The 18,853-nt window shown below is 41.7% G+C and overlaps 1 protein-coding gene across 2 annotated transcripts; it reads right to left on the bottom strand.

Annotated features, from left to right (window-relative positions):
* Positions 1-364: 364 nt before the first annotated feature.
* On the bottom strand, positions 365-3,578 carry LOC139916207 (macrophage mannose receptor 1-like). Of its 2 annotated transcripts, none has more exons than XM_071905009.2 (3): positions 3,288-3,578; positions 2,441-3,059; positions 365-1,046 (listed from the first exon to the last, which is right to left on the bottom strand). In XM_071905009.2, exons 1-3 carry the CDS (start codon positions 3,572-3,574, stop codon positions 843-845), a joined length of 1,110 nt encoding a protein of 369 aa, XP_071761110.2. In that variant the 5' UTR covers positions 3,575-3,578; the 3' UTR covers positions 365-842. The 2 variants fall into 2 exon arrangements, with proteins under 2 accessions (XP_071761110.2, XP_071761111.2); XM_071905010.2 differs by having other exon boundaries at positions 2,510-3,059.
* Positions 3,579-18,853: the final 15,275 nt, after the last annotated feature.

Raw genomic sequence — 18,853 nt, 5'->3', positions numbered from 1 at the left:
CCTCAATAGACCATAATACAATGCAGCCACAAGACATGTTTCACTTTGCATGAGGGGAGCAACTCTGGCTTTTTCTTGCTCTCTTGCTCTTACTATAGCTATCCTCATCACTATTGCTGTTGCTCTCTTCACCTACATGTAAAACCAACGGCTGGATGCAACAAGTTACAGTTACACTTTTCACCCTCCCCTATCCACTCCTTGTCTTTGTGCTGAAAATCATACTTGCTTTACTTCACTATTCAGAGAACTGCATTTGCCACTGCTGTGCACTTCTCTCTGTGCTGCATGCTAATAAATAACCTTTTGGAAGAAGAACACAGAGATCTCAGTTTGAATTCTTTTACTGAACAAGTTTTCTCTATCACCTTTCTCTCTGTAGTAAATCCTACTAAAATACAATTCTGAATGTCTGATATCCTGATTTCACGAATGAGCAGCCTTCCACTTTCCAGCAGTTCAACAATATCTTGTTGTGTGCTTTCAACTCAATAATAAACACAAAACAAATAATGATTGCCACAAAATATGAGCATTGAATATATGACGGGTAGTCTTCAATGAAGTATCAATACAACAAACAAATAATGATTAACATATGAACATTGAATATCTGACTGAATTGAGCAATTATGATAATTCGAACACACTATGATTAGTACAGAATATGAGCATAGATCTCAACCCTATTGGATTTTAATAATACAAAAACATTAAATATGCAGTAAAGACCCCTCAGTCTGTGACAACCTACAGACAAAAAAGGGTATAAATAGCGGAGGGTTAACAAGCTTCAAGCATCACCTCTTGTCTCATTGGCTGTACGAGTAAAATTCTGTCTCTCATGACAAGAGAAAATTCTTTTCGTAGCAGATGAAGTTCCTTCTCTCCCTGCAGTCCCTGGTCCCCCAGTGGTCTCTCTGGTCCTTGGACAGGGTTCCACAGTGCTGCCGTGGGGCCGGGCAGAGCGGCAGGTCCTGGTACCTCAGCGGCTCTCCGTTCACCCACAGCCACCTGCCAGCCAGGAAGCGCAGGCCGGTCCAAACCTGAGAGAAAAAGGCCAGCTAGACAGCTAAAACATTTCCCCCAAAGTGTCATTATCCCTGTATTTTCAATTTTGCAATGAACTCTTTTATATGTGATGTGTTCAGCTTCACTTCAGTCTTGCTTATTTGAGGAGGTGGTAGCTTAAAGAGTAACTGTAAACTGATATCTAGAACTATTTATTTAGTTATGAAATACAACAATGGCGGTCATATTGTCCACATTTTTGGACACAAATGTGCTGGTGCCGTAATTATCTCACTAAACCTGACTCAATCCGCCCTCAAGTGGTTAAAACGAGCAGCCGGTGTTCAATTGGAGATGCAGTAAAAAAAAATGTACCACCCTCAGTATAAAGGTAGATTTGAAACATCCTGTTCCTCTTCTCACCAACCAAACCCTCCTCCACTCCCCCACCTCCCTCCAGAGGGCCCACGTCTTGGCCAAAGAAATTTGTTGTTTCAGCTATAGTTTTCAGCAACATTTTTGTTTCAGCTATTTTACTTTGGGTAGTAAACTTGATGAGGCTTTGTCAGCACTTTTGATATAACAAAGACACAACAATGATGGATTATGAAGTTAGGTGAAATTTGTTTGTGCTGTGATTGGATGGTAATTTGCAGATTCATTTATGAGATTAATGTATTGTTAAGTGTAAATCACATTTATATAACGTAAAGTTTGTTGTGTACTTTGTGTGTTTGTCATGTTCACCTTTATTTGACAGTTGAAAGTAGAGACAGACAGGAAAGATTGTGAGAGAGAGAAAGGAGGATGACATGCAGCAAAGGTCCCGGGTCAGATTCAGACCTAGGACACTGCATTTTACATGGTAAACGCCTTAGACCACTGAGCCACCAGGACACCCTGCATTATGCTATTCTTAATGTACTAATTCTGCTCAGGGGCAGCCTGGTTGTACTGGGGCAGCTCCCAGGTGTGAATGTGTGTCACTGCATAAATGTGAAGCCTGGTAGAGGTACAAAAGACCACGCATGCTCAGCAAAACCTGCCTGGAAGAAACAAGCTGAAAAAGGCAAGCTGAGTAGTAAAACACATTTCTTACAATTCAGTCCATTCGAAATGTAAATATACTGCAATCCATTTGTGCATGTTAGAACAATCAGTGAAAACTATTTAAAATGAAATTAAATTGCAGAAAAAATAAAATTGACTTAGATTTGAACTCAGCCGTGTTCAGAAAAAAGGCAAACATGCTTTTGTTCTAAAAGTTAGGAATGCACATTATGTTAGGAGCAAGGTTAGAATTATGTTTAATTTGGTTAGTGTACGTTTATGATCAGCTGGGGTGACAAATGTAACTGTGTGTGGCATTTTAGTTAAATAACCAAATGACAACACTCTCACACTACAATATGACCCCCCATCCTCAAACCTCATTGGTCGTGGCCCCCTGGATCCTCTCTCTGGCGTAGGTGTGGTCGTTCCCAGTCTGCAGGCTTACCAGGTCGTACAGGTGGTTGCCATGAGTTTTGCTGCCAGCCATGGCCCTGCAGTGCTCCAGGGCCTCCTCCCACGTCTTGTTCTCCTTCACCAGGACCAGGTTGTCACCGTCGCAGACAAAGCTAAAATACTTAGAGCATGAATTGCTGTACCACAGTTTAGTGCTGAGTTCAAAAGTGCCGCAGTCTCTGTCAGCTGGATGTCCTGGTGCCCAATTTGTGTAGTTCACTGTCTCTTGTCCAGACCACCTCCAGATCTTAGCCTCTCTGTACAGTCCAATCCAGCCACTTTCACTGAATTGTTCTGTGTTCATCTCGGTGATGGTAGCTAGGTCAGTGTGCCTCTGCTGACAGTACTTTTTAGCACCGTACCAGGACCGTAACTTTTTATGATGGTCTAGTTCGTCCCCGTTAGAGCAGTAGAAATGGTTTCTTTTAGAACATTTACGAGCATACCACATTTGATCCTCCACTAAGGCACAGACGCTACTCTGCTCTCCCTCTGCCCAGTGACTACTCTGCGAGACGTCTTCTCCTGGGCTCCCTCCTTCGCTGCAAAAAAACAAGAACACAAGAAACAAGCTTAGCAACTGACTTTAATCTTGCTTATATTTCAAGTCAAATCATCTCAGCGCAACTGCTGATAATTTTGCTGGTTTCCATTCAATTATCAGTGAAATTCACTTCAATTTAAACATGGTAACGTAAATTGTTTCAATAAAGTTGCTTGGAAGACGTGATGCCTTATATCAAGTCTCTCATTTCAAACAGGATCCTCACCTTGCTCTAGTCCACCTCCAGACTGAGTCGTTCTCAGGGCTTCTGTGAAGACCAATCCAGGCAGGACTGTCCTTGGTGTGCTCCAAGCTAGCGGCCAGTTGGTCTCCGTCCTCTGCTCCCCTGAGAGTAACCAAGTCAAAGAATTTCTTCTGGCAGAACTGTTGAGCTTCTGTCCAGTTCATCTTCTCACCCAAATAGTGAAATCTGGTCAGCACAGATGCCTCCAAGGAAAGAGCGGCAATGAGCAGGAAGGAGAGGGGGAGTACAGGGCTGCTCTTGTCCACCATGACTAATCTTCAGTTCAAGTAAAGTGGGTTTGAGTCGGCTGTTGTAATGTCAGCCAGGTTAGTATGAGGTGTGGTCAGTAGTTGGTGATCAGCTGTCTTTCACCGTCTTTTTTTGTTCCTATGGCAACTACCTACCTGGCCACTCCCACCTAGACACACCTGGCCAGATCAGGCTGACCAGTTCAATCTCTCCACAGCATTAACACACACACACTCTATAGCCTACCGGGAGCTGGGTGGAGCATTGGTCTCATGTCCACTCTCATCTCCAAACGTGATTTTATAAATATTCACTTCTTTAAGTCACTTATAAAAAATGAATTCCATGTGACAATAGCATGCATTGGAAACACCATTTTCACCTGTTCATCATGTGAAAAGGTTAGCTATAGGCTTATGTTTAGGCAGCTAAAATAATTTGGTTAAGTTTAGGGAAAGATTTTGGTCATGGTTATAAGGAAAACTTTAGCTAAAAGTTAAAACTTCACTCACAGTTGAAATTGTATTGGTATGAGTTGTAAATTGATCCCAGGTTGTTGAATTTGAAGGCAGGTCCACATCCACCACCCCAACCTCCAAACCCTTACTCTCCACCGTGCCTATTTCAATGTCAGACTACTTCCATGTTCTCCTTCACATAATCCTTTCGTGGTGGAAAAATGTATTTCTCTCACCTTTCGTGCACGGAGCACATATTTGCATTTTAAGACATTGTGCTCATTTCACTAAATTTCAGGAGATCACCTAAAGAGCAAGTTGGCCTACAGCCCGACTATGTCCTAGATGCACATCATACAAACATTTATCATTTCATAGGTTTTAATATATTTGTCCCATTATTGTTAGCTCAAAGGAAGAAATAGCTCGCTCAACTCCACACTCTTCTTGTTGTTTTTAGGGTGCAGCAGGGGCGTTGTTAGGATTTCAGAACATCCAGCACAGTAAACAGTTTGAGCAGCAAAGGCCAACAGTGATACAGTATATTGTAGTCTGTCTGTCTCTCTCCTCAGGCCTGCCTCCTGAATTCTTCTCTTGACACTTATTTGTCTCCTCCCCTCATCTCTCTTTGTCTCTGTCTCCTCCTCTCTCTTGTTCATTTCAGGTTTTGCAAAAAATGAACAGAGACACAGTTATCAATTAATATATAAAACTTTAAATATATATGACAGTATGTGCTTCTCACTCCTCATCTGTCTCTTTACTGTAAAAAAAAAGATCCAATCCAATCGTAATCCAGTGAGTTATATTTAATCAAATTTATATTTCTATATATTTCACTACCTATATCACTATATTACTACAACCTAATAGTGAGCTACTTTGGTTTGTTTGTTACGTATGGAAACTTAACTTTAAGCATAACTCATTTTAAGAAGTAAATTATTTAACCTGTGATGTCCTTCTGTTAGGAAGCTGATATTTTCAATGCCACATCAAAAATCCATTCTGAATGGCTGGAGGAGTCTACCAGCGTAGTAAAAATATACAGAGGCACAAATTAAAAATTACATTTTTAAACATTTTCTCACCTTTAAGGGAAACAATATCTTAAGTTGAAAATAATGTTTCATGTGAAGACAATTAGTTAAAATATATATATAAAAATATAAAATATAATATATAGCCTATATATATATTTATATATAAAAGAGAATTAGTTTTTGCATTTAATGTTCAGCAGCCCACATAAGTAGACCTGAATGGGAGGATTCAGTAACTAACTGACTAATCAGCTGACTGGAGAGAAATAGTAACAAAGAGTAACATTTTGTTTACAGTGATCCAATATTATATTGAAGATGTTGAGCTAAAAAAAAACAACTGCTGTAGCTTGTAGGCATCTAACCATGAAGCTATCAACCAAGTGTCAGTCAACTCGCCACCACACAGCTGCCTGATTTTTGCTGTCTTTCCAGATATGGATAATCAATCACTTGATTAAACTAACCTATAACATATCTTACCTTTCTTCCTCTTTTGAAAACGTGAAGAAGATCCATAACCTGTCTTGTCTTTTCCTTACATTGTGATTCCTGGCTGTTATGGCTGGCTGTATGTAGCCTACCTTGCCTTCTCTGACCTAGACTAGGACCGACCAATTAAAATCATCCATAACGTAGCCTTTTCCTTTAGTTCGACTCAAACTACTCGATGACAGATTGGCAGAGTCCCCTACCAAACAGACACACATAGCAAGCAGCGACAGGTGAGTTCGATTTGTGTCCCGGCATGTACCTCGATGCACCTAAAGCCGGGCTTCAAAGCTGGCTCACGTAAAATAACTGGCCCGCTCTGACTACTAACTCTAATTATTTTTATTTTTTTTTGAGATCCGGGGCTATTCATTTGGGGTGGGCGATACCGCAAAATTTGGTTTCGATCCAATACCAAGGAATACAGGGCCAGAATCGCCGATATCGATACTGATACCGATACTTTTTATTATTAAAAGTGCCTTATGTACTTTCATGTAGGGGAGAGCAGTGTGTCATGATTTATGAGGTGAATGCATCATCAATAGGCTAAATCTGAATACATTTTCATGACCACTAAATTATTTGCCAAAGGTTAGCAATCATTGTAAGGTGAGTGGTAGAATTTCTACCTGCCACCTGTGAGACCCGGGTTTGATTCCCAACTGAAGCATGTATGTAGCAAGCAAAGCAAAAAAAAAGCCAGTTTTTTTTTGCTTTCCACTGTTAATTACTTAATCACATGCATGTTAAAACACATGACAGTTTTTAAAGGCAAATAACAAAACTATTTTTTTTATTATTGTAAATTGAATGTGCAAACATGAAAAAAAGTTTTTTGAATAAACAAAGTGCACACAATTATTTGTGGAGAACAATGAATGTTTTAAAACTTTCACAACTTTTATAAATAAGCAAAGTGCAAATAACTAAACAAAAGCACAAACTACCCTCAACCATTCTTCTTTCCTTCAGTTAGAGCAATGGTTCTCAGGGTGCGCGCTGCGGTGTGCGCCGCGGCACGCTGCGCGTGCGCGACGCGTATGTTCGTTGTTTGAGTGCACACGACACGACAACAGCAGTGGAGAAGCAAAGAGTGCATGCATGCACTAAGATGTGTTCACGACAACGGAATGTTGTTTGCACAGACAGTTCTACTCTTTGATAAAATGGATACAACGTAGAAGAGGGAAACTGAAACTGAAACTGATATCGATCCTATTGACGCTAGAATCGATCTTCAAAAACGAGACGTAGTATCTGTAGTATCGATATTTTGGGATCGATCCGCCCACCCCTACTATTCATAAAACATTCGAGGCTGTAGCCTCGGACGCCCAGGCCTAACGACGCCGCTGGGGTGCAGACTCTTGTGCATATAGATTAAAAAAAAGAGGGATGTCCGCACAACCAAATGAATTACAAAAGTTTATTATATGCACAGCAGCAAGCTGGGAACCGAACGCATTTCAGCGCTAAGCCTTCATCAGCGTTTCCAGCATTGTTAGCTACCTTGGTAGCTAGTAGTAAGCTAACTACCGTATTTCCTCTAATAGTGGCCGGTAGTCAATTAAAAGCCGGGTCTCCGATAATGGCCGGGGCCGTGGTCGACACGAACAAATAAAGGCCGGCCTCAAATACAGGCCGGAGAAAAAAACAAAGGAAACAAGACTAGGTCAAAACCTAGTATATGGCTGTGTCCGTCTCCTCTCTCCGCTGCTGCCTCTCCACCGCGCCCACGGCCCGCACTGATCCCCCCGATCCAAGCCCCGGACGCCCGGTGACGCATCGGCGTTGGGACCCCCGCCGAAATCTCGGCCGGATCACCGGGAACACATCGGTGCCCAGGTTCAGTTAGCTTCAGTTAGCTTCAGCTTACATGCAAACAACGGTGGATACTGGTAAACTCCTGGTGCCTGTTTGTAACTGTAGTTTGTAGTAACGTACAAGTGCCACAAGATGGCTCGGCCGGCGGAAGTCTCTGGAGCATGCCGTCGTCGATTACCGTAATTATCGTAATGCATTGCAGTAACAAAAAAACGTCTACCTAACGTACCCCAACAGAAGCAGATCAGAAAACACGGAGGCTTCATACTAAAATATGAGCAAATATACTTATCAAACAGAGGGAATTAGAAATAAAGGCCTGTCTCTAATATAAGCCTGCTTCCAATAAAGGCCTGGTACCCTCTGCAGTTGAGGTAAATAAAGGCCCGGGCCAATATTAGAGGAATTACGGTAACTAACTTCCATAGTAAATTCTGCCAGTTGTGTGTATTGTTCCCGAGCTTGCGAACTAATTTGATAACTGTTAGGTCTATCTGAAGTCTTTGTGTTGAAGTAACTTTAGCTTTATGTGCAAATCTTCTAAGTGCTGTGTGAACATAGGCGTATCGGCTCAAAGTAGGCAAAATTGTCCCTCCCAATAAAATTGATGGTTCACATGTGGCGTCTTTTGCGTGCGCAAATCCATTATTTCCAATGTGCGGTCAATGCGCGGTTGCGGTGCGTACACGTTGCAAGGCGCCTTTTTTTTCTGGCACGAACATGGCTGAGATAAAAATATCTCAACTTTTTGGAACACCACAAGCGCACCGCATGTCACATAGCCTAAAATCCTGAAATAATCCTTGAATTGCTCACCATCCAAACGAAGGTCCAGGATCTACCGGTGATATTCTCAGTACTCGCACAGTATCCTGGCGCTCGGCCAAATTCATACGCCACGTCATCATTCATTCAGTTTGTTTGTGATACGGGACGTTTACTATCGAAACCACCATGTCATCAATCACCAAGCATGCCCCCGACCTCATCCCAAACTGGACTCTGGAAGATATCTTAAATTAGCATTTTGACTAGTCATAATGTAATTAGAGATATTTTAAATTAGCATTTTGACAGGTCATAATGTAATTAGAGATATCTTAAATTAGCATTTCGGTTGGTCATAATGTAATGAGAGATATATGCTAATTTACAATATCTCTCATTACATTATGACTAGCCAAAATGCTACTTTAAGATATTTCAGATATCTGTAGTGGAACTACCACTACTAGGCCTATACTGCTGCAGCAGCTGTAGTAGCAGCAGCAGCAGCAGCAGTGTTGTTGCTTGCCACTACTGACTACGACCACCTGGCTTAACTGTACTGCTGCAGCAGCAGGAGCAGCAGCGGCAGCACCCACCACATTCCCTGGAGCCCCTAAAGCTCTTACTGTGGACTTTGACAAGGGCCTACAACCCTATAAGATAAGATAAGATAAGATAGCACTCTATTAATCCCCTTGGGGAAATTCAGGGAAGCTTGCCTCCCCGTCGGAGAATTGAACCCCAGCCTCCTGTGTGACAGGCAGGGATACTAGCCATTAATGACGAGCAGTTTGGACTGGGTGGCGGGTTTGCTTCAGCGGGAGGCAAACCACGTTTCAACCGCAACCGCCAGACCACCGTTTGGACTGGCTGGCAGGCTTCAGCAGGAGGTGAACCGCGTCTCTTCGTACCAACCACCAGCTCTTCAACGAACCACAATCGCTAACCGCCAGACCACACCTTTGGAGCGGCTGGCAGGTTGGCTTCAGCGGGATGCGAACTGCGCCTCCAGCTCTTCAATGAACCGCATTCACTAGCCGCCACACCACCTGGTCCAAACTATCAAAATTAACTAGTAGACGTGAGAGACACCCCCAATCTGTTGCTCCCGCTCCATCTCTTGGTGTCTCGTGTCGGTTTTGACAGGATTGCGATCATTTGAAGGCGTTTTCACAGGGTCCTCATTTCTCTCAGAAACACATTTCAGTGAACTATTAACTTAACATAAGAGAACGTTTCCAAACACGCCCATCAAGCCAACAGCTACTGGTCTGAAATGAGGACCGTGTAGAAAGATTCCCAAAGAGAGCCTCTTGCCGCGGTCCAAGCAACAGCTGTACCAGCACCCAGGGGAGTTCATACCTTACCAGACAGAGCCTGGTAAGGTATGAAGCTGAAGACCTCAAGCGAGGCTTTTTATGCCCTGAGCTGCTGTGACCAAACACGTCAGAATTCTGATTGTGATGTCATCAGTGCAGCTGAGACAGGCTCTGATTGGTAGAGCAGAGTCCAGCTCCATCCAATGATGTCGTAATCGGTTAGAATGGTGAAGCCGTATTCTGATTGGTGGAGGAGAAACAGTGGGCCAAGCTGCAGATTGAATGGCAAAAATGAGTTTGGATTATTTGAAATGATATTTAGCCTTTTACATATAACTTTATTTCTATTTGGAGTAGGCTTGTAGATGCATGCATTTACAAGTCAAACTTTTCAAGATGAATGGATATAAAATAAGTCAAAATGTATGTGCAATTGGATGTCACATGCTAAGGTAGGTAGGTGTGTGTGTGCTAGGTGTGTGTGTGTGTGTGTGTGTGTGTGTGTGTGTGTGTGTGTGTGTGTGTGATATAGACCTATGTTGTCTAACAGCCTTGAAGCATAAACACACCGCCAAGCCTGCAGCCGGTCCAGCTGCACCGGGATGAAAGCAGCGAACAACTCAGAGAAATTAGAGAAATTGTGTGGCTGAGTTCAGAAAATCAATAAAACATAATAAATGTACACTCACCGGCCACTTCATTAGGTACACCTTACTAATACTGGGTAGGTATCAGCTTTCAGCTCAGTGTCAACCGGCTACCAAAGTGACATCTGCCTCAAGGTTGGACGTGTTGCATTCTGAGATGCTTTTCTGCTCACCACAGTTGTAAGGAGGTTATCTGAGTTACTGTTGCCTTTCTATCAGCTCGAACCAGTCTGGCCATTCTCCTCTGACCTCTGCCGTCAACAAGGCATTTTCGCCCAGAGAACTGCCGCTCACTGGATATTTTCGCTTTTTCGGACCATTCTCTGTAAACCCTAGAGATGGTTGTGCGTGAAAATCCCAGTAGATCAGCAGTTTCTGAATTACTCAAACCAGCCCGTCTGGCACCAACAACCATGCCACGTTCAAAGTCACTTAAATCACCTTTCTTCCCCATTCTGATGCTTGGTTTGAACTTCAGCAGATCGTCTTGACCATGTCTACATGGCTAAATGCATTGAGTTGCTGCCACGTGATTGGCTGATTAGATATTTGTGTTAACAAGCAGTTGAACAGATGTACCTAATGAAGTGGCCGGTGAGTGTATATGAATAGAGTTAAGTTCAAGTCCAAGTAGTCCATTTTGTCCAACAATGTTTGATAGGAAATAATTGCAATATTTCTGTGAAGAATTCCCTGTATCCCTGTCTTGAAAAAAACAAAAAACAAAACTGAGCTTTCTGTCAATAGTTGTGTTCTATTTGGATAGGAACTATTTTTTCTCAAAGATGCGCTGCCTTCTAAACCGGCATCCACAAGAGCCAGAAGAATCCAAAAATAACTGCTGACCGAAAGCTCGTTTTTTGTTTTTTTTTTACAATTTTTTTCAAGATAACATACTGACATACTGACTATACTGAGTGTCGTGTGAGTGTCATGTTTTGCAAAACAACGTTTATCATAGTTTTCAGAGACTGTCGCGTATGCCCCTAGGTTTCTATTGCAGTAGAGAGGGAGGGGACCGCCCGGTGTTACCAGACGGATGGAGCAGGCGGCTAACGAATTTATGGTTTCTACTAATAGGGATCATGACGGAAAACATGTTATTTGGGCCCAGGGTTCAAAATACCGAACTATTCCTTTAAAGGCAAATAAAAAGGAAAAAGACATGAAAAAACAAACAAGAAAAAAAACAAAGTGGATTCAAATTCAGTCATGCGTTGTGCAGCGAGAGGCTCTGTTCCTCTGCCTCCTGAAAAGCCATTCAAATCTTCCACATTCAAAACTGTCCAGTCTCCATGCTTGGATGGGGAAATCAGGCTACAGGGAAATGACTGGATTTGAATCTTCTTTGCCAGCAGGTGCTGATTACATTGTCCTTGTGCTGTCCTCTGTCTACCTTACCAGCGGTGTTGGTATGTATTATCCATGAAGACAACACGCATATATGCTTTGAAATGAACATTTTCAAATAATAGTAGAGATGAAGAGCAAAGTTACCTTGGTTCCGAACTTCAACACAATAGAAATTGTGCAGATTTGACTTTGTGTGAACAAGACTTTATTATTTATCTTCTGATACCTTTTAACCATACAGCAGATCTAATGTAATATGATATAATTCCTTCTATAGACAATATTGGACGGTGCAGGATCCTGCAGTTCACTCACATCTGTCTGTCTGAAATATTACAGTGATTCTTGAGAACTATGACAAAACAATGCACCCACAGATATAAGCCTTGTTTTTGTTAAATGTTAATAAAGTCATGATAGAAACATGTTTAAATGTCAAATAAGGGGGACTGGAGGGCATATCCATACCATTTAATCATAATAGAGCCAAGGGGTCATTTTTACCCCCCTTGTGTTTTCAAATGCATGTAACTCTGTTAAAATAAAACCCCTACATCTCTCAGTTCATTACTTTTCCTAAAATGGGTTTATTAATCATCTAGTGAATTATGGGGGGTGTGGGATAAAAAGAAAAAAAATTATGATCATTTATACCTAGAACCGCCGAGGGGTCATTTTTACCCCCTCATAGAAACAGCTGTATAATGCCGCGTCCGGTTGCCTAGCAACGCCCATTGTTTAGTCAAGACGTCTTTTTGGCTTACAGTAGGCTACCTAGCTTAGCAAAAACAAGAAATGGACGGTGACAAAAGAAGAAAGATGAATGTGCAAGAGGCAGTGAAAATGCTTCAGGACATGAGTGAGGGAGAATCTGATGGGGGAGAGATGACTGACCCTTCATTTTCACCTCATGAATCATCTTCATCTGAGGAGGAGTACGAGCCTCCACACCCGGTAAAAAAAAAAAGGCTTCTGGTGACAGGTAGGCTCCTACAGCTCAACTTGAAAATGCGTGACTCTAGCTATAGCATAAAACAAACATCACAATCTATATCATATCTATAATTACTCTCAATAGAGCGACCAGCCACCTTGCCCATATCGTAACCATGGACAGCTCCTTCAGCACCATGGTCTCTAAAACTACTGAATGAAAGGAATACACTGTATAAAATATTGCACAGACTCAAAAACCATCAATGTCGCCCAGCATTTAGTATGATGTTGTGTGTGTGTGTGTGTGTGTGTGTGTGTGTGTGTGTGTGTGTGTGTGCGTGCGAGCGAGCGAGCGCTCCGTTTCTTTATTTCTTATTATTGAATTTTAAATAGTTATTTTGTCAAGTCTTACTTATTATTTAAAAAAATAGATGAAAATGAACAACTTAACTGCTTCAAGAAATGACATCTGTGCGATTGCTGACGCTGTTGCGGCAGGGGGTAAAAATGACCCCCTGGCGGTTCTAGTGCTTGCATTTTACATGCACAGTACACAATACATGTACTTAGTACTGTATTGTCCTGAGACAGTGATACGGCCCAATAATTCTTGGTGGTAAAATGTTAATAGAAATTGAAATTAGATACTTTTTTTTCACAAACATGTTTTGGCTACATGCCTTCATTGCCTTCACTGAGGTGTCATGACAGCAGGGTTAGTATTGAGGGGGGACTTGGGGGGTGGAAGGGAACTTAGAACTCAATCTTAACCCTGCATGACAGTAATAGCTCGGCAGGACCTCTATCACACCTGTAGGTGATCACACCTGCAAACAATAATGATGTCACGCCCAAAATATCAACCCAGATCTGGTGGAAATGAGACAAACAGGGCAGGGGACACAATAACAGAATCACCACATGAAAACGGAGACATACTGTTCATCAGCTAGGTCTGTCCAGATGTGACTTAAGTGGGAGTGGCCAAGAAGGTAGTTGCAATAAAAACAGAGTGACGGACAGCTGTTCTTCACAACAAAGCCTATCCTCCCTCTCCTCCTTTCCGCTCCAACTACTGCAGCAGATCAGCAGGTTTCACAACAGACGGCTTCAACAAGTTGTATCCTACTCTACTCCGCACTACCGATAGAAAAGAAAAAAGCGACTTATCAAAGACTCATAACTATGAAGAGCACCTCTGAGCTTCCTCTCTCCCTCTTCCTCTTGCTTCTTATTGCTGCTCCTGCCTTGGAGGTATCTGCCAGGAGGAAGAAGTTTTTCCGTGTGGCTCTGTCGAAGAGCTGGTCAGAAGCACAGCAGTACTGCAGGGCGCATCACACTGACCTGGCTGTGGCCGGAAGCAAGAGGGAGGAAGACCTGTTGGCTGGTGACAGCCCAAATGTCCGTCTCTGGATTGGTCTGCACAGAGACTCTAAGTACCCCGCGCTGTGGAAGTGGATTGGAGAAGTAGAGGGCAGCAGCTGGGTAACAGTACACAGGAGCAGAATGGCCTGTGCCTATATGTTGGAGAGTAAAAAGTGGATTAGTGTGTCTTGCTCTATGGAACAAAATTTTTACTGCTCCCGTGGCAACCAAGTTCACATTGAGCCAGTGGAACGTAGGAATTGGTACGATGCTCGTTTCTACTGTGAGAATAAGCACACTGACCTCGCCACCATCACACTCCAGACAACCATCCCTGACAAGGGCCACGGCGGTTGGATTGGACTGTACCAAGATACCAGTGGCATCTGGAGGTGGACAGGAAATGCATCATCACACTACAGAAACTGGGAACAAGGACATCCAAATGACAATTGTGGCTATGTCAACACTGTGAGGAAAATATTTTACAGGATGCTCTGCTCCTACCGTCTGCCTTTCATCTGCTTTGAGGACAAACTGGTCCTGGTGAAGGAGAGCAAGACGTGGGAGGAGGCCCTGGAGCACTGCAGGGCCAAGGCTGTCGACTCCAGCAAACCTCACCTGTATCACAACCACTTGTACGACTTGGTGAGCCTGCAGTCCGCGGACGACCACCGAATCGCCAGGAAGATAATACAGGAGGCCGCGACTGATGAGGTTTGAGGGTGTGGGGGGAAAATTGCAGATGGTCTTTGAGATCAAAAAACGATATTCAGATAAATGCAGAATACCACAGAATGGTAAAACTATTTGTTATTTTGAGCAGTGAAAAGATAAACAGAAATGTATTTAAACATCATGGCAACTTGTATGGGGAGCAGAGATATGCTTGTGGGATACTGTGTACATGTACGATAGTTTTAAAAAAGCACTGCCGCAAGCTGTATTGCATCTCAAACAATAATGATAACATGACACGGGAAGACATATTTGTTTAATTTATTCTTACATCACATTATTTAGGCAGTTAGAAATAGATAGGAAAGTTCATTACTGCTTTTGCCTCATTATTTTTGCTCTAGCTACATCGCAACACTCACCCCTTTAATACCCTTTATGTAGGCATGTGTGTCTCCTACTGTACATGTCAACTTGAAATGGTATTCCCCTTTAAAGGCTAAAATCAGTCTACTGCAACCCCCTCAGCCAACCCCCAACGAATGAGCTTAAATTTAAAATACAGCGACAATACCACTCAAGAAAAATGTTTTACCTGTCTAGCTAGCCTTTTTCTCTCAGGTTTGGACCGGCCTGCGCTTCCTGGCTGGCAGGTGGCTGTGGGTGAACGGAGAGACGCTGAGGTACCAGGACCTGCCGCTCTGCCCGGCCCCGCGGCAGCACTGTGGAACCCTGTCCAAGGACCAGAGAGACCACTGGGGGACCAGGGACTGCAGGGAGAGAAGGAACTTCATCTGCTACTGAAACACTTTACTTTACAATGGACATATTTAACTTGATGAAAATCTCCCTAATACATATTGTACTTAACAACGGTGTAACAACACAATGTAACTTACAAGTGTACAAACATAATGTACTAAACCAAGTACTTATAAAAGCATCGAAGCACCTGGAATAAGTAAGGTTGAACAGGGTTGGGGCCATTCATGAATTGAATTGAGAGTGCATGGTAAATTCCAATTAAATTCCTGGAAACAGAATTGGAATTGAATCAGAATGAGAGGAAACAGAATTAAATTCCATGAAATTCCACTTCTAAAAGAGGTTGTCTTGACTTGCTAAACATTATAAATCAAACATCATGAATCAAATAAAAGACAGTTAAAGAAATCAAATGCATTCAATCATAATGCATGTATTATGATTACATATTATGTATCAAATACCACCTGAAAGGTACGTTTAATATTTTATGACATTATATGATATTATACTGATAATATATAACACTATTTGTAATCTCAGATATGCGGTAAGAAAAAAACAAAACAAAAAAAATCCCAAAACAAAACAAAACATGGAATTTCACAGAATTTCATTGAATTAATTTCAATTTCCTGAAATGTTTCCTGTTTTTCAAATTCCAATTCCTCAGTTCAGTTGGAATTGATAGTTCATTCATGAACTGAGCCAACCTTGGTGCTAAGTGATGTGCCATCTTCAATTCTTTTCTTAAATTAAACTGAATTGAATGAATCGAATGTTGTGCTCCAGTGACCACTAAAGTGATAGGTTATAATGGCGTGATGTTTGATTATTTACCAACAGAAGATTAAGTCAAATGCACCAAGTGCTTCTATTCAATTTTGTTGACCACGTTTTTCTGGTATGTTCAAGTTGTGAGCAAAGTTTGGGCAGTGGCCAACTGATTGCCTGAAGTTATTCATAATGAATGCACTAAACTAATAATAAGGCCGTTGTAAAGTAAAGCGTTATCGTAACCCTGCTGCAAGAGGGATGGGTGTAGACAGTGGATCAGGAGGCAAAGAAATGAAATGTGGAGGCTGATGAGATAAGTGATGCCTGAACCAAGTTATACCCTTTTATTTTTCTCTACTATTCCAGAGCAAGGCTTTGCCAGTGCCAGTCACTGAGGGAACACTCCTTTTAAAGTCAGATGATCCTGCTGTGGATCTAATGGCAGCCTGACAAGGGCATCTAGTGGTAAAATTCTCCTCGATCCAATCCCTGTTCCAGTGCTAGTGTTCTGTCTATTTAGTGAATAGGAGAAATGAAAAACAACACATTGTTTCTAGTATATGATTTTAATCCTAGTTTTATTCCTAATAACAAAAATGGTTTCCTGATTGTTTCTGGTGTTTTGATTAGCCTGATTTAAAAAAAAAAAAATAGATGTCAACCCATACAATGGCCAAGCCAGATTTACTTCAGTTCTATTTCAGTGATAACAAACATCAGTTGACAGGCATTATTCTATCTTGTGCCCTGCGACCTTGTTGTTGATCTGTGTACTCACTGTAAATGGACAACAAACAGTTAATAGTCAGTCTTCACAAATATGTCTACAGATCTGCCCAATGTAATCATGTCTGTTGGCTTTCAAAACAGTGAATCTGGTGAAAAAAGCCTAACACACTAGGTTAGATAAGTACTACATTGCCTATATGACTCTGCCTGCAGTAAAGCAGTAACTGGCATTGGATGGGCAATAGTGTACAGCATTACAAAATATGGATAAGATCTTGTAGTACTGTTAGGAATAGTTGGTGTGGTCTGTGTGTTGATTTATGTTAATTTATCCTGCACAAATCAAAGCAATTCATGTCATTATACAGCAACTCAGCCAATCAATCCTGATTGGCTGAAGGTTTGCCTCAGCCTGATGGTTTCAATGACACTGGGATTTTCAAGTGCCTGTGTAACATTGTTAAAAATGAGTCATTTTAACCACTGGGTTGCATCCCAACGTCTGTGTGACTGCTACTGCACTGTGACAGTTTCCACAGATTGACTGGCTGCTCTCTCCAGGTTAGACGCACCGTCTCGGCACTTTGACGCCATCAAGGTCTGCTTGGAGACTTACATACTTACATACATACATATATTTATCATTGTGTGCTCTTGTATTGTTGTAATTACCTAGGGTTGTGTGAATTAAGGTTGATGTCCAAGAGTGTTGCCAGTTCACTTTTCATTGTTATGGTTATTGGTTATGGAGAAAGACTTTGAGAACTGTGACAGATTTTCACCCTGCTATTCCAAATTTAATTTTGATTAAAACTTCCACAAAATATGAATATTAATATTGCAACCTTAGTCAGAATGAGGGTAAAATCTTGGATCATTCTCACAGCTTACAAATCTGTAAAACATGGACGGTTTCCAGAATTATAAATTAATTCATGAAATCTTGCAGTGTGCTTTTTAGCCTTGAAATGTGCTAAATCAAATATTAACAGGGTTGGGGGTAAACAGATGAGATCCTGGTACTGACAAAAAACGTTAAACAGTTACAGTTACTGTAAAAGCACAATTTACTGTAATAATATTACAAATGCTTTTGGAATTATATGTGATAACTTCTTGGGTTACTCAGCAGCATTTGAAGGGAAAAAGACATTTAGATTGACAGATTATTGACATAAACATCATTTTACAAATCTTGTAACTATGGATGTAGACACCACCATTAGAACTGAGGTCTATGGAGAGGCAGGGTGACCCAAAAGCAGCTAAAGGCAATCAGATTACATTACTGGAGTGTTCCAGTGGATGATTTTACTGATTCTACTTTTTACATTAGGTTATTGTTAATCTGAAACATTTTGAAACCTTTCCAGTCCATATCAATATCAGGACTAAGGAATAAACACTTGCTGTGTGTGATCAATATCAAGTAGTTGAATATAATAATAAAATACATTGATAACTGGTAAAAGATATATGATTATTTATATCTGACTGTTTGAATATATTTTTCATGGTTTTTCATGCATTTTCATGGGTTATTTGGTCGTATTGCTGTCAAGTGGCAATGTCTTCAATGAAACAGCAGGCGGCACTGCAGGAAAAAAAAAAAACCCAAATCTTTTCAGTCCTGCTCCTTTCCTCCCAACCCTAATTTCCGTCTTCTGGATTATTCTGAGCGCAGAGGTGGCCGTCATGTTGCAGCACCCTCAAACAGACAGCAGGTGGCTCTACAGCGACAGGATTGGACATCAACCAGGTCTAGATTCTCAGGCTGCATCCAAAACTTCCCACTACTGTGCCTTTCCATCCCTCCCAGACGACAAGTCTCCTACCAGGAAGGAGACAGCGGAAGGGAAGCAGTGGATTGACACAACCTTTCCCTGCCAAAGGAGACTTCAGGCGCTGCTTCAACTAGCTTCTAAAAAATAAAATGGCATATAGGCTGGTCAGAGGTAGCTGAAGACAGGAGTGAATTTTGGAGGTTTGGAACGTATCCTGTCAGTCCCTCCTTGCTCTCTTCATCCCTCTTTTCCTTCCTCAGTTTCCCTTTCTCTCCTTCCTACCCTAACTCCTTGCCCTTCTCTAGATCGTTTGTCCTTCTTTCAATTCTATGTAATAGATGTAATTCAGTTTTTTCCT

Source organism: Centroberyx gerrardi, chromosome 12 (genome assembly GCF_048128805.1).
Source record: "Centroberyx gerrardi isolate f3 chromosome 12, fCenGer3.hap1.cur.20231027, whole genome shotgun sequence".
NCBI classification, from domain to species: Eukaryota; Metazoa; Chordata; class Actinopteri; order Beryciformes; family Berycidae; genus Centroberyx; species Centroberyx gerrardi.
This window is presented reverse-complemented; position numbering and strand designations above follow the sequence as displayed.

Bases quoted from the DNA above. Each gene is read 5' to 3' on its own strand.
- LOC139916207 (XM_071905009.2), bottom strand. From the start codon at position 3,574: ATGGTGGACAAGAGCAGCCCTGTACTCCCCCTCTCCTTCCTGCTCATT. The intron at 3,060-3,287 runs GTGAGGATCCTG...GTTTTTTTGCAG, and splicing joins TGGAGGTGGACTAGAGCAAG to CGAAGGAGGGAGCCCAGGAG. The intron at 1,047-2,440 runs GTTTGAGGATGG...TTTTTCTCTCAG, and splicing joins AGGGGGCCACGACCAATGAG to GTTTGGACCGGCCTGCGCTT.